General features: G+C 39.3%; 1 protein-coding gene across 3 annotated transcripts; it reads right to left on the bottom strand.

Moving 5' to 3' along the window:
* Window positions 1–421: 421 nt before the first annotated feature.
* On the bottom strand, window positions 422–16,381 carry LOC108936738 (RNA-binding protein 27). Of its 3 annotated transcripts, none has more exons than XM_029257538.1 (21): window positions 16,199–16,381; window positions 14,335–14,453; window positions 14,040–14,176; window positions 13,800–13,879; window positions 13,175–13,392; window positions 12,278–12,586; window positions 11,113–11,337; window positions 9,348–9,479; window positions 8,753–8,905; window positions 8,299–8,440; window positions 8,018–8,171; window positions 7,672–7,875; window positions 6,928–7,050; window positions 6,058–6,180; window positions 5,812–5,886; window positions 5,416–5,583; window positions 5,130–5,234; window positions 4,393–4,584; window positions 4,070–4,153; window positions 3,512–3,622; window positions 422–2,568 (listed from the first exon to the last, which is right to left on the bottom strand). In XM_029257538.1, the coding sequence occupies exons 1-21, from the start codon at window positions 16,255–16,257 to the stop codon at window positions 2,479–2,481; spliced, it is 3,003 nt and encodes a 1,000-aa protein (XP_029113371.1). In that variant the 5' UTR covers window positions 16,258–16,381; the 3' UTR covers window positions 422–2,478. The 3 variants fall into 3 exon arrangements, with proteins under 3 accessions (XP_029113371.1, XP_018611801.1, XP_018611802.1); XM_018756285.2 differs by having other exon boundaries at window positions 13,196–13,392; XM_018756286.2 differs by having other exon boundaries at window positions 13,232–13,392.
* Window positions 16,382–16,763: the final 382 nt, after the last annotated feature.

Here is a 16,763-nt window from a genome sequence, read left to right as displayed (position 1 = left end):
CACACCCTTTCCACCAGTCCCTGTAACTCCTTTGGCTATTTTACTGCTCTTGAACATCTTAAAGTGGCAACAGATGATAGTTCAGCAAGGAAAATTCCATTTTGTATAAAAAGAGTGAACACTAAATTGTTATGTATACATCTTGAAAAAAAACAAACCAGGTGACACTTATTATACAAATGTATGTTATATATGTGTGCATAATTTTTCAAAGAACATTGTAAAATTTTGCATTTTAGGAAAAATTACCTCCCACAAAATGTGCAAATTCATTTCTGTAGCAAAAATGTCAAAATACACTACATTATATGAAAAAACAGTGACAAATAAATGACAGAAGACCGTTATAGGTGATATATTTGGAATGGTTTTTTTATATCCCCAATTTTCTTTTTTTTGATTTTCCCAATCTTTTTTCCCCCCAATTTTTCAAATGACTTTTTTCTATTTGTTTTTTTTTGGTCTTGTTTTTTTTGCCATTCCTTTATCTTTATTGGTAAAAGCCAACATGCTTGTTAGAAATCGATCATATAAACAACAAATCAAAAAGATACATCCACAATTCCCCATATATAAACAGTTACAAATTCAATTACTTATTGAAATAACACATTACCACTATGTAAAACACGTTATGTACAGCTTGCTATGTGTACAGAGGAGGGAAACTTCTTTGAACATGATTCAAGGTATTGCAGAGGGACCCTTTGGAGACGAGGAGTTCAGAGTCCTATCGGAGCAATAAAGAGGCTGCAGGTGACAACTAGAGTGTCAACACCTTACTTAGAAAACTGCTGTGACTATCGTTTCAGCCATACTCCAATTTCTTCTCTACTATGCAAAGAAATCCTATCTGAAGGTTAAATGCCTTTTAAACTTAATAGTGCAAGAGGGATCCTGAAGCTAATAAAAAGGGAGGGGGACGGGGGGGACTTTTAATCTACGCACCCACACTTGGGAATAAGCAATTTCTTTAAATAATTAAAAAAAAAAAAAAAAAAATTGCTCTTTAAGATTAGACTGAAGGAAATTTAAACTAGTACTGGAACACTACCACTTTGACAGGTATGGTAAATCATTCAGTAAGGCAAATATTTCCAGAACATTCTTCCATTTTTCCAGGTGGGGTACAAAGACTAGATACGACCAACTACATGTAAACTATAAACATCTGCAACACTCAAAACTGACCATAGATTGAAAGCTCTTTTGCTCTGATATCATGTGAAAGGGACTTTCTTTTTGCTGTCACATAAATCTGACATTCGTGTAAACTAGTCTTAAAAATAAAATCTAGAGTGTAGTTATTATTGCAGAGGTCTGTACAGGGAAATACACATTAAAAAACTAAACATACAAAAAACAAATGCACATGTAATTAAACCGACAATAAGGCAAAATTATATACAAAAAAAAAAAAAAAAAAAAACCTTTTCTGCATACAGCAGATGTGTAATTGACCCCTGGAATATAATCCATTCTCTTTAACAGGGGTACAAGAAATGTGTTATTGTTTTTAAGAACCCCCCCCAATCTTTTTCTAAGGCCAAAGTAAATCTTTGGATGATAATGAGGGAAGAAAATTAAAACATAGGGGAAAAGATAAATTCATCTTTATATATATTTATACATAACCAACACCTGCATTAAATAGAAATACTGACAAAAAATATCAGCCTTTCAATTCGGAAGTTGATATGTACATAAGGTGACAAAGTGGATAAGCGTAACATGTTATATTCTCAGTAAGAAACCAATAACTTCGGACCTAGACTTAGCATTTAACGCAGTTGACGCCCGTGACCTCTTCCTGCTGGAGGTCCAGCATACCAGCTACAATATTACATGCTTGCTGTATATCTACGGCTCTGGATTTTTTTTCTTTAAAAAAAAAAAAAAATGAACAAACCAGAGCTCCATTTACAATGAAAACCATAAGCAAAGGGCAAAGGAGCAACTTCTCAGAATAATAATTTGTTGTTTTTACAGGTGACAAGCATCTATTTTTAGTATGTTACATACATTTGAATTTTTGTTAAAAAAAAATATAACTGTGCCAGAACATTAAACAAAAGTAAAACCATCTGCTGAATTATAAAAGGGAATCGGTCTTCTATTCAACCTAAGTGAAACTAAAACCAGTAAAGCACAAGTGGGTTCACACTTAAATCAAAACATTTAGAAAAGTGATGTATTTAATCTCAGCAAAAACTAAGAACATGAGGTGATATTTAGAATTATTTAGTACAAAGTTAAACTGTTTGCGTGTTATGGACTGAATATAGTCCTTTCTTCCTCATATTCCCGTTACTAGTATTACTGTATGCATATCCTTTCCTAGATAATTCTCCTACATGAATTCAGTCTCAAAAAACTTGAAACTTTAAAAAAGTGATTTCCACCTTGTTAAATAGAGGTACATTTTAATTAAAAATAATGAACAGTCCTTTTCACAAAAAAGGTTGTCTAAGAATCTATTCATCTTCTCCACGAACGGCTCTCATCCTCATCTTCCTCATCATCATCTTCCTCCTCTTCTTCTGGAGGAAGGAGAGAGCTCTCAGACTCCTGTGAAAAAGGAGTCACATAGCAGTTACAATAAATGAGTACTAGTGACTGCAAACAGTAGCAGCACTCTTAAGGCATTAAATGTCCTCCCAACATGATTTCTACGACTGACACTACTATCCAGAGTAACACATATGGAGCAAATCCAATAAAAAAGGAACATGAACATAGTTCACTAGCAAGTTGGGTATGAGAATCTGGCAGGTGTCATTCAGCTAGTACCACAGGAGATTCAGCTCAGTGTTGACCAGAGGAGAAATGACCCTCACCACTTCCACCCAATTACTGCAATCATACACCACGGAGATGGTGCCAAATCCTGCTGATAGCGTCACCCCACCTTCAGCAGACCCAACAGTTTGCTCACAGCCCCAGATTTGAACTAGGAATGGGCTTTAAACAGTTTTTCTGCAAAACTACCACCTATGATCAGATTCCAGGGGGCTGAGAGGCAATCTAAGTTCAATGTCAAGTCCGAGATTATACACTCATGATTTTTTAAGAGCTTTGTTCTAACCTTTGGAAAGAATGAGCTCGGAAACCGTACATTTGGAGGCAAAGAACAAGTAAATGATGAGAGGCGGTAATGGTACTGTGACCCAGAAGACTCCAGACAAAGGCAGGATGACTCTTTAGTAGTCACACACAAGAAAAAGACCTTATTTAAAAAAATTCACCAGTGTCTGCTTCTTGACCTATTCATGCAGGGGTTTCTGAATCTGATCACTTGTTTATTAGTCATAGGCTGAAGGTGGCTTACAGATAGCTTTCTTTTTAAACTCACTTCCAAGACTATAAGATCCTGAACAAGACCAGTCATGGACTCAACATATAAATAGCAGGTCATACAGAAATGTGGGAAAGCAGTACAAAACTATGCACTTAGAAATATTTGATAACTAGATGATAAATAAATGAAACAAGATGAGAGGCAGAAGTTAACCTCTTCCTTGGATTCTTCCTCTTCTGGTTCAGTGGATACAGATGGAGTTTTCTGTTTGTACCATGACATTTGAAGAGTGCGACCTTTGAACTTGGCACCTTGGTTTGCAGCCTAAGACAGAAATGTTTATTTAAAAATCCCTTTTATATGACTTTGAAATAATTTACAAACCCATAAAGCGCACTGAAATGTATGTATATCACATTGTATATCACATGTACAGTATATATGTATGTCATGCTGCCTATAATACTCTTTTCTTTTAACATTTAAAATATTTATAATCATTATAGTGCAAATCAGTTCAACAAAAGCAAAATCACAAAAACTCAATCTTCATTTTCCTGGAAATCAGCACAAACACAGATGCTGAGCCTTATTTTGACCATAAGTCACATTACTATTGACATATTTGAGAAGTCATGGAAGTCTTTCAAAGACATAAAATTAATAGTTTAGCCAAAAACATTAGTTAATCCAGCAAGTGGTTATTAGGCTGTGTGCTTCTGAAAGTGTTCACTGTTACTGAATGCAGAAACCTTTTACTATTTGACTTACATTCTCTGCATCACCTCGAGTCTTGAATGTCAAAACAACACTGGCGGTATCGTGATCATGGAGTTCTTCAATCTCCCCAAATTTCTTCAACAGAAACAACACATAAATATTGATCAAGAATAGCACTGAACTGTATTCCCATGTCAAAACATGTAAAATTCTCAAAAAGAGGCAAGCATAAAACCATGAGGTACACCAAGTACATCACCTTATTACATGACCAAAGATAAGTCTTGCTCCTTCATAAACACCATTACCTCAAACTGTTGGTTTAGAGTTAGTAACAGACCCTACGAATTTCACCTTTACCCTTCAAAACCTACCACAAAGTGAGACATCAGCTCATCCTTTTCTTCTTTGGTCACTCCGTGAATTGCAAGAGCTTTGGGACGGTGATCAACCACCATGTGATTGCCCCCTCCACGGCCCCTCGCACTTCTGCCCTGTCCTCTGCCCCGCCCCCGGGAAAGAGCCACTTTGCCTCTTCCAGGTGGGATAAGCCCCAAACGGGCAGCCTGGGGACAACAGAAATGTGGATCACACCTTAGGACATTGTAGTCCTGTGCTTCCGATTCCTGTACATTGGAGCAGCTCTGTGGGTGCTCAATAATTAATACCTATAATGCACATGGTCAAGCACTGCAAACAACCCAGGAGGCTTACAACATAGGACCCCACCTCCTCTCCTGAAAAATCCCATCACCTTCAACTTTAATGTCTTGAAATGCATCAGGGGTAGGATCTTTTTAATTTGAATTCATCAGTCCATGCCCCTCTGGGCCTGTGAAACGCCCGTGGTTTAGTGTGCATGCTGATGGAGGCTAGGGGAGGGGAGCCAATCCATTTTTCATGTTCAGCTAATTTAAGCATCCCAGTCGCACAATGTCACTCAGCTGGCAGTATAACAAAACCAATTCCTGTTTAATGTGTGCTATGCTGAAAGTAAGAATGTGTTTCACACTGGACTTCCAATAACCCATGTCTTCTACGGTTAGGAGAATGATATTGAGGACATGTCATTTGATTTCAGAAAAGCTGGGGGTTAAAGGGGCTATTTTACCTCCACTTGGAGCTGACTAAGCCTCTTCTTCAGGTCTGTTGTGTCTTCTCCAGAGCTCAGCTTTTTATGGAAATCAAGTTCTGCATCTAGAAGTTCCTTTTGGGCCTGTGAACAAAAGTACAAACATTTACAATGTCGACAGAAATTCTGTAAACGGGTTAGTTCTTGTTTTAGATCTTAACAGTGTTTCCTTACTTTCAATGTTACTGCACTTTTGTTGCAACCAGGACTAGTATTTGGGCCCTTTGTTCATGTGAAAGATATAATATCTGTTAAAGAGGCTTACATCTGTCTTAGTCTTGGGCTGGACAGATTTGGCTGTCGAGTTGGACACTGGCTTCATCTCATCTTTCAGCTGAGAGATTCTATCAGTGAGCTCCTTCAGTGTCTTCATGATTTCGGCCCTCTCCTCTGGCTTCATGTTTTTGTTTTTCTCCAGGCGGTTTATGAGCACCTTTAGCAAAATTGGATATGGTGGTGAAGCAAAAGATGATGAATCTGGGAGATACTTGAATCCTAAAGGTAATATTTAATTGTGCAACTGCTTCTCAACTTCATTACCAAGGACAAATGTATGAAGCACAAGATACTTGTCCTGATCAAAATTGCGATTTCAGAGGCTTCGATGCTTTTACCTCTATGTAAGGCACAAAGATACCCGAAACTCAGCAAGAAAACAAACCTTCTGGCATTCTATCTGCTTCTCAACCATCTCCTGCTTTTTCTTCCTCATGTCCTGCTGTAATTTTAGTGCTTCCTGAAATAAAAGCAGAATAAATGGGTAAATAATTGTAAGTAGCTTAATATTGTCAGTCGCTTTGGAGAAATGCATGAGCTAAATAAATAAATGTAAATGTACTGTGTGCACAAATGAGAAATGCACTGGATGTCAGCAAGAACAGCAGAGCATCTAAGGGTCAGTACTTGCCTGCTTTTTCTTCAAGGCTTCATGTGCTTCAAGCGCTTTAGCTGCCTTCGCTACGGTTTTGGCAGGCACTTTTACGGCCGGCAAACTGTAGGCTCCTTTTTGAAGGTTTGCAGTAGATGTAGCCTAAAACCACACCAAAATACATAAACATGCAATGATTATCTAAATTCTTCTGTTCCTCAGTCAAAATAACAAGCAGTCTTGTCTCACAGCTCAGAAATGTAAAATTTTGCAGAATTCACAGAGATGGAGCTACTATAATCTAGTAGTTAGCTGGAAAAATTCACTTTCTTCATCCTGAAAGTCTAGACCTTATTTACATTTTACAAAAGACTTCTGAAGCTTCAAACTTAATTTAACTAGACATTTTTTTCTTGTGAAAGAAAAAAAAATTAATTATTGAAAGATATGGACTTTTATTAGAGTGAGTACAAATAGTCACATATCAATACAAAGGATTCAAATCATTTTGCAAAGAGATGTGCTCAAAGTCAAAATGTCACTGAAGTTCTCACTGTGTAATATTCATAAGAATTATTTCTTATTAAAGCAGATAAATGTGTGGCTTTCTGAAAGGGAGGAGAAGTCTTAAAAGTAGACTACATAAACATTGCTGGAAGAGCTGTAGTGTAGGGTCAAGTATGCAACAAAACCATCATGAAGAGTAATGTTTCACATATATCCTTCATAATTTGGAATTAAAAGATTAAAATATACAGTCTGTACAGTAGCAGCCTTCAGAATAACAACTGGGAATACTAACCGTGCAAAAACTTTTACATTTACATTTGCAGAAAACGTGACCACTGGATACTGATAACAGTCCACATCATGTTTATACAAGAGAATTTTATGAGTGGTTATAGTTACCAGCGGGGCCTCTGAAGCAGGCTGCAGTGAATCTGTTTTGCCCCCTGCCACTCCCCCGAGGGGATGTTTGGCTGTCATCTTGTAGAGCACATAAGGGCCAGTACTGTGCTGCTTGTTGATGGCCTTTAATGACAGACAGGAAGGAAGGAAGGACCAAACCTCAGTTCCAGCCCATCACCTGCAGTGGGTGCTCAGCAAGGTTTCCCTCACACAACATCCTTGAATTTAATTTTTTGTGAAGTCTGTACAACATTTTAAGTAAAAATTTACCTAAATTTTAAGTGACCAGGAAGTCAATTTTCCTTGCTAATGTTCATATTTAAGAAATTTAAAAGGGAAAAATAAGATTTTACTTTCCCTTTACTGATATAAACTGCTCAAACACCTTCTGTTAACTTCCAGTTAAACAAAAATAAAATAAAAAATAAAAAAAAAAAAAAAAACACACACAAAAAAAGAGAAGTTTCCGTAACACTTGAATACTATTCCCTGTATTGATGGCACATTATATGAATGTTCTGAATATTTCCCTTCTAACGCTAGAGGTGGAATTAAATGAACTCGCTAATAAAGAGGGTAGAATATCATGCAGTTTCAAGGGACCTCTGGAAAGATCATAAGACACCGATGTGCAAAAACTGCATTAAAGACTAAACAGAAACAGAAGAATCTATACTCAAAATGCAAACAACACACTCTAGACTACATACATTCTAGGTCACCAGCAGTAAAAGAAGGCTTTACCTTATGGGTGCCTGAATGCTGCGGCCCTGGTGGGCCACTCAGACCCTGGCCTGGAGCCTGCTGCTGTTCACTACTCTCCCGGTGCCAGTACACCCTGATGAAGCGGTTGTTGAGTACAGCCTCGGTGCTGGAAATGGCCCGTCGAGCCTCTTCATTGGCTGTGTACTGGATCAGTGCTGCTTCGGGATCGCCACCAAAGACAACCTAAGAAACAGATAATTTCTTATCCTATTTCTTCTGAATTCACACTCCACTGGTGCCACTGCATACCTGAGTCTTGAGTAAATGCTGAAGGATAACATGAAAATTAAAATCATACACACGACATAAATAAAATGATTCTGACCTGAATGTTCACAATAGTGCCAAACTTGCTGAAGTGCTCATTCAACTTTGTGATGTTGTTCAGTTCACGGGGGATTCTGCGGACTTCAAGTTTAGTGTTGGCATAGTGATTCTTCTTCTGAAATCCGGGCTTATGCTGATTATTGAAGTTTTGCCTGAAATGGACCAAACACTGGATGTTATAAAATGCAATTAATGTCTTTTCTTCTCATTTAACAGACCCTGCCTACAGTGTAACAAAATCATTGTTAGACACAATTTGGCACACAGCTCAGGTCTTACTTCTCCATCCAGGGTTTCTTCATTGGAGGGCCCTCTGTGGTGCCTGCTGGCCTCTTCCCACTCTCCTGCTCACCAACGTATCTTGAGGTATGGGTGGTGACAGCTGACACAGATGGCTCCGTCTGAATCACGATGTTGGCAGCTAAGAAAGGAAAATATTTATAAAACAGAGTTAAACACAATACATATATAAAAAATTCGGTCCAACTCTGCATAACTGAAATCAGTTCTAGACTCTGAGGCCTAACCTCATCTGACTCTAATGTAAGGAATCAAGATTTACTGCAGTACTACAAAACATTGATCAAAAATAAAAGTCAGCAATTGTTTTTAATCATTGTCATTAGTACTACCATCTTTACTATTAACTGCTGAAGTTGGAAAGCAATTAAGACCTGAAATAAACCCTCTAACAAAATATAACCTATATAATCTATAGCCATGAGCCTGATACCGCGCGAACTCTGGATGTCCATGTCCCCAGAAGTGAGTCCGATGAGGTTGGGCCTCTGAGTCTGGATGCGAGGGATGAACTGGCGATAGTGGGAGCGGCCTGAGGTGGTTATGGCTGGAGCCTCGGGGTTATACGCCTCCTGGTCATAGTTATCTGTCAACGCAAGCAAAGCACAGTAGTCACGAGGCACAGATCTTTTCTATGATAAAATTTAATAAATTGAAAACTTCACAATATTTAATTAAAGTATGAAAGGCTAACAACATTATGCAATATATTATTTGGACAAAAAGCAGTCTGCAGAGAGAAAAACTGATTACTTTCATTATTTTCAAACAGCACTACCATCTGGTAACAGCTGTTACTACATCTAGAAACACAGCCAGATCAGTGAACCAACAGTTCTCCCTGAATCATCAGCACTACTTGTAAATATTTCAAGAATGTAATGCTAGTAAGCAAACTCATTTTAAATTGCAGTACTTCAAATCTAAACCTAAAAGCAACAAATACATCTATAATTCAGTTCTGATGATCTGATTACTGATGAGAAAACACCACGGTTCTTGGAGAAGAAAAGTTTACACATGCTTACATTCCGACATTGTATACTGAGGATGAGGTGGTATAGGAGGTGGTCCTACTCCCGGTGGTGCCAGAGTAGAATTCAAACACGTTCCAGAGTGATCACGAGTATCTACTGCACTTGTTGGGATTAATGGTGGTCCTATGGAAGCAGGATATAATATCAAATCCTCCTGGACCTTTGGTAGAATGCTACACTCCCAGTTAAGTCTTCACAACAATACAGAGTTAGAGAGCACACATCAGACTGAACACATATTAAAAACGACTACTTGTTATAAAATGAAAATTACACAATGGCACAAAAAGAAATCTTTATATAAGCCACATTATGAATCTTGGCAACCTATATACTCTAAAAACTAAAATTAGTTCTAAAGAAAAAAAAAAAAAAAAAAGAATATCATGGGACTGAAAAAAACACTACTGCTAAAGTGGAATAGTTAATCAATCATGACTTATTAATCTTATACATTAAATTACACACTAACAGCATCTTGTCCACTACTTGCATCACGCGCGAGTCACACTGAAATACAAGCACTACCTATATACATATTTTATATGGCAGTAGCCAAAAGTGACAGTACACAGGCTGGAAACTAGCTCCCCCCCACATCACGCTCTCAGTTAAATTCCAGGATGAAACGAGTCAACATGTCTTCCCACATGTTCTGCAGCAACTCTCAGAGATGTGGAACATATTGTGGGTTGCTTTGATTTAAGTCTCCTGTCCAGTTCACCCCATACAAGTACTGCACAGGTGTACTCAAACTTTAGACTGGTACTGAAGATATGTTATTCATGTATATTCCACTGTACGCAAGTACAGAAGCAGACTGGCTCCATGTATTACAAATGTTTCAGTTACGAATTTTGGAAGATATAAATAAAGAAAAAAACTGGAAAATGTTTTCTAGCTGTTTACTCTTCAAGATTGATTTTGTTGTATATATTTACAGGATGAAGCGGTAAACTGACACTGAGGAGAAATTTGTGGAGAGAAGGTACCTTTTATTTTCAGGCATTTTAAATGAGATTTAACTGAGTCCAGACCACAGCAACTCTGCCTTTGGATAATTAATAGGAGGTCAGAGTGAAAGCTAATAAAAAATTATAGCTATAGTTAACATTTTCACATAACCTAACCCCTAAATAAATCAAGGGACATTTGTATTAAACTTTTATTGATTGTGCAGATAATAAAGAAAGCTGAAAGTGGCCAGAATATGACAAATGCTGGACATGCTTTTAAACTAGAAAGTAATTGGGAGTGAATAGGAAGTTGCGGAGATTATGTTTTTTCATTTTCAGATATATTGAATTTTAATTTAGTACAAAGTCAATTAGAAAGAATAAAGTGTTAGACTCTAATGGATACACATCCCATCAAAGGTGTACCCTGCCTCATGCCCTGTTTTTCTAGGATATTCTCTGGACCACCACGAGCCGGCTTTGCACAAGCAGTTCTTGACGACAAAAAAAAGAGTCAGGTTTTGTACAAACAACAGAAGAATGTCTGTAGTCTAGTCTTTATTGTTACTGTTTATTTTTTGATTATGACTTAGTGGTAAAAGTGATTCTCAAGTTTCAAACAAATCAAGTTACGAAGAGACGTCCTGTCCAAATTGCATTTCCAGATTAAGAAGACAGGCTGTGTGTGTCTCAGAGGCTCTATTTCAAAGACTAAAATGTTTCAGAGAAAAGAAAAAAAAACAAGTATTTAAGAAAGAGAGAATACTGACATGGTTATGGAGAAAATTGAAAAGTCTTACCTGGCATGGGGAAAAGGCTTGGTAGAGGAGGCTGTCCATGTGGGGGCATGGGCATTCTGATGCTGGGGGGTGGCTCCGTCATAGGGGGCATGGGAAGGCGAGGGGGTGGCATGCCAGGTGGTGGTGGGAACGGGATCATGGTGGGCAGGGTAACGTCGTCTACTATCAATGGATCATTGCCATGATCGAAAGGACACAGGTCACCACGTACACAGAAGCCTTTCTCTGAGGAAAGAAAAACAAATGAATTAATTTAAATGAAAAAGTGAAAAACACACTGCCTCTGTAAAGTCAAATCTAATTTAAATCACAAGAAACACTGATTTCAATTATTATTTGTGAGGGCTTAGTGATATACAACTATAGCAGCTTGTAGTAAGTTTCTAGGGGCCGCAACATGGCAACAAACCACACAAACAAAGACTTTCAAGAAAGCAGAAAGAGACTTGGCAAAGTCCAGTCTCCCCTTGTGTGTCTATTTCTAACGCAATCCACACAGTGCCAAAGCTGGAACAATTCCCTACACAGTAGATATGCGAAAAATACCTCAGGGCAAATAAGACAGTTCAGGAAAACACACAGAGCACCCTTTGAGACACTCCTTTGAGGCCTAACTACCCAGAGGGGAATAAAACACACTCAGCAGTCAATAATGACAGACCATTAAACCTTGTAGTTGCACATGGATAAAGAGGCATAAAATTAACACACTATTGTATGCAATTGTCACTTAGTCTGAAGACTTAAGTTATCCTTCCCTTTAAGTCCCCTTTCTAATTTGAATTGGCCCAAAGAGTACACTGCCTACTTTATATTGCAACTTATCATTTCACTTCTCTTATTTGTCACTGTCTGTCTGATCAGTGCCCTGATAACGCAATTCCATTTACATAAGCTTTACATTTTTTGTGCAAATAAATTAATATTCTTCAGCTGGTTGGGTATAGTGACATCTGGTGTGATCATATTTGTCTGCCACAACAGACATACAACAAATACACAAAGGAACATAACTTTTGAGTAAAGATAACAAAAAAATAAAAGATAACAAGAAAAGCTAGCCAAAGCTACTCCTCACTTGCTGGCAAATCTCTCCCTTTACAGACAGTTTTAAAGGCAGTCCATTTACCCACAGAATGGACCGAGCAGGAATGATGGCTCTCACCGTCGTAGTCGCGACAGCGGCGTTTTGGTGCCAAGCCCTTGCCGAACGTCTTCCCGTCGGTGTGGCTCGAGAAATAGTTGGACCAGCTCTCTGTGGTGCTGTCGGGCAGGTGTGCTGGCGCAACCACGGTAACGGAGCTGGGGGTGGTGGCAGCAGCCCCAGAAGACAGAGTGTGGTGAGGCGACAGCATAGGGAGCAGGGGCGGAGGGGGCTGTTGCTGCTGCGGCTGCAGGGTGCCGCAGGGAGCCAGAGTGGTGGGAATGTAGCTTTCCTGTTCCTTCCTCTCCTGCTCAAACTTGGACCTGTGCTCTGTGACCAGCAGGGACAAAAATAAATACAACCTACATTTATTTATGTAGCAGACGCTTTTCTCCAAATCGACTTCCAATGAACTGTATGTAGTGTTATCAGCCCACACACCTTATTGACCAAGGTGACTTACATTGCTACTTACACCGGGTCACTCATCCATACATCAGTGGAACACACTCACTCTCTCTGTCACTCACACACTATGTGGGAAGCTGAACAGCATGTTGGTGGACTGTGGGAGGAAACCGGAGCACCCGGAGGAAATCCACGCAGACATAGGGAGAACATGCAAACTCCACACAGATCAATAACACCTAAATAACACATACAACACCCAATCACACTTAGTCGTTCTAATACAGCAGCACCAGCTCTATTTAGATACAGCCCACCTGTGCCGCACCACGAACTGAGATTCAAACCTGGATCCTTGAGTGCAAAGCACAAGCCCTGACCACTACACTACCTGCTGTGCCCATACAAACAATACACACAAATATACACTAAGAACCTGGTGGACTGTACAGTTCTTTGGGACCAACAGTGACTTCCATGCTACTCTGCAGTGTTGCCGGTGCCACTGACCCTTGCCCCGGCGCCACTGACCCTTGCCCCGGCTGTGCTCCTTGTCCCCGTTCTTGCCTCTGCTCCCACTGCGGCTGCGGCTCCTACTGCAGCTGTAGCTACGTCCTCGAGCGTTTCCTGCCCGCCTGTCATGGCGGTCCCTGTAAGACTCGCCACCCTTCCCATAGCGGTCACCATCACGCCTTTTGCGGTCATCCCTTCTGCGGTCATCACGAGCCCTGGATAGGCACAAAGTGAAAGCAAACAATCATCAGACTTTAAGAAATCATTTTCACAACGTAATCCTTAAACTGGATAGTTAAATAGGAGAACTGTCCTTGATACTGTGGCTGAAATTTAATTCTTAGATCATTTCTAGTCAAGAAAAAAAACAGGTCAGTAAATTTGACTACACTTTATATTGATCATTTATAATGCTCTCTGCGAGAAAAAATTGACACTTGGCCAGTCAAACAAATTCAGATACTTCTTCAAAGATGAGTGTGTTTCCACATATGTACATAGATACAAGTATACAAAATAATTTTCATGAGAACCCAATGTAGCCCAGTTTTTACTGTGATTACCAGTTTTTTCTTCTACCAACAGTTAGCTGAGAGGGTATCACCAGGATTTTCACACTTGCCTTGATTCGTTAAGGTCCGATCGATTTCTTAATGGACTCCGTCTTCGGCGGCCATCTCGGTCCTCCTCGGCATTTACAGGCTGGGAGAGAAAAGGTGCCGTGAACCATAACATCACTTGTTATTGTCGAGGATAGATTAATGGATGTTCTGTGTATTGCACTGGAAAAAATATAAAACAGTGAATACTGAACATATTCCTTTACTAATACAAAATGCATTAACATCAAGGAAAATGGTACCTCTTCTTTCTCTTCAAGTTTTGGTGCAGAAGGCTTGGTATCCAATTTTAGGAGCTCTTTTGCAGGCAGTTCCGTACTTGCCAAGTAGTTTTTAGTTGTTAAACATTCAAAGAGCTTATCTACGAAACCAGTTGTTTCTGGAAGTGAAACAAACAAATTCACATGGTCGTAACAAACACTTCAAAATAACGAATTCCCCCTCAATTAGATAAGCAGATGTTACCTTTTCAACTCACAAAACCATATGCAGACAAAAAAGACTGATCAACAGGTCTTATGGGCAGGTAAAAGCTACCTTTTTGAAGAAACACATCCAACTGATCAGCGCAGAGTGCTTTAAGGTCCCTCTCCGGCTTGTCCTTCTTCACTAAAGCGACAACATAGTTGGCCAGTGCTGAGGGGTCTGCATCACATCTAATCACAAAACAAAGACAAAAGCAATGCAGTCAGTTTGCACACTGAGTAGTACAGAATGGCCCACTTCATCGCTGAACAAATCACGAAAAGTCCACATCTGTCCCGCTGATCACCATCCTGTAACTCAAACTGGGTATTCATTGTGTCAAACACGTAAGGCAAAATAAAAGTTGATTTCTAAATATTAGAGACTAATACAGTGAACAGGATACGCGTTTAGTTCAAATACCACAAACCAAATGCTTGGGGAAGAAGGAAAAAAAAAAAAATCATCTCACATTTAACAAACGATGTAAGTATGCTAGAGGCAAAACCGAACCGTGTCTTACTGCATTGTCACAGATGTCTTTGGCTTTCCCCAGAATGGTAAAATCAGTTGATGACCATGAAATTTACATCTATTCATTTAGCTGACACTATTCCCCAAAGTGACTTACAGTGTTAAGCTATCTAAAATTATTTACCCATTTATACAGCCAAATAATTTTACTGGAGCAATTCAGGGTAAAGTCTGACGCGCAAGCAAGCATACTTTGAAGCTGGTGGTGGGATTCGAACCTGCGATCTTTGGGTTCAAGATGCAGCAGCTCCAACATGTACGCTGCCAGCTGTCCCCTTCATGGGACCCTTTTACAGTTTTAAAAAAAACTACATATTTAGAAGGCTAAGTGGAAAGTAGTCAAATTCAACTCATGGCAACCATCATGGTAAGGGAGTGTGTATGAAAGTGGTTTATTATTGCCTTACACACACACACGCACACATTTTATATATATATAAAATATTATATATATGACATATGGCAAACAAACAGCCAAAAACCACCTACAAAAAAAGTTCAAAAAATTATCTAGTCACACAACAATTACAATACTAATCATCCGGTAATAAATAATATCTTCATGCGAAATAGATATAGTAAATGCGTCTACGCTTAAATAAGTGAATAAATAAAAAGAAATCCCGTTACTAGATGACTGGTGAGGAGTTGTGTTCTCTGTGCGGCCTTCTGGCTTGTTGTCTCAACAACTCCTCCTCAGGTGCTAAAGAATCCAGTTTACTTAAGACTTAAAGCAGTTACTAAGAGTCCAGTCAGTTAAAAGAGTACAGTTATTATTAATTTAAGACTCCCTCCCATTTTGTTCCCAAAAATCCAGCTTTTTTTTTTCTTCTTTTTTTAAATTTACTAACTAGATGTTTGTCAACCTGGACTGGACCACCTCATGGACGCACCAACCCAACGTCCTCCACCACCATCTTATCAGGTACATCGCCAGTTTTCAGTCCGTCTCGAGACAGGCCGGAACGCTCAGTTTTTCCCTCCTGAACACGACGAGCTGGAAAAATGCTTTGTTTGCTGAGCGAGTGTGGAAGGTTAGGTAACTGTAAGTGTAACTGGAATGGAGAGAGAGTGAGGAGCCCCCAAATTCCCACTGACTGACAGCCATTAGGCTAGCCAGCTAGCACACTGCTAGCAGTGATTGCACACCGACTGACCCCTCGAATAAAACAGGGCAATAATAAACGCACACGAAGAGCTGAATTTTAAACGTGCAATTCTTTCCCCGCCTCGCGTAAAACCGTGAACGGCACCTAATTAGGTTATGATGGTACATTTTTCCAGAGAAAGTTAGTTAGTTAGCCAGCTATGTGTCACGTTAGCAGCACGACGGGCTGCTTCCAAAAAACAAGTAGCCACTAGTAACATTCAAAAATGACAAGTCCACTCATCTACCACTCACATTGGCTCCAAGAGTTTAGCCAGCCACGACTTCAGAGCTTCCACATTCTCAATTATCATCTTCTTTCCAAAGTTGCTGCGAAACACCGACTGCAAATCAATGGTATACTGTGGTAATCCCAGATTTCATCGTCAGAGTAGCAAAATTGCAGACGCAGTTTAGGCCTAGAAACCAGAAACTTGCGGGTCGAACAAACTACTTGACACTGAAACGGCGGCCTGCGGAACGGCAAGAAAAATAGCCAATCAACTCTTAGAACAAAGAGATTGTAATATATTGGCCAATAGGCGGATGCTTTGGGCGGGCTCTTTATGGCAATCTGCCTGTAGCGTAAGTACTACTGTAGTTTACATCCGACAGCGTGTACCGGTGGCTGGATGTCCGAAGTGGGGCACAAAAAAAGTGCTATTGTATTGCTAAACGCATTTGTACTATTGGCGACATTACAGAATTATATCGAGACCTTAGAAACCCTATATAACTATGTTTTATTTTAATTTAAAGTGAAACTATAAAAAATTAAGAACAATCCTTTATGTATTTTACTGTGCTGAGCATATATGAA

The sequence above is a fragment of the Scleropages formosus genome, chromosome 13, assembly GCF_900964775.1.
Source record: "Scleropages formosus chromosome 13, fSclFor1.1, whole genome shotgun sequence".
Taxonomy (NCBI): domain Eukaryota; kingdom Metazoa; phylum Chordata; class Actinopteri; order Osteoglossiformes; family Osteoglossidae; genus Scleropages; species Scleropages formosus.
This window is presented reverse-complemented; position numbering and strand designations above follow the sequence as displayed.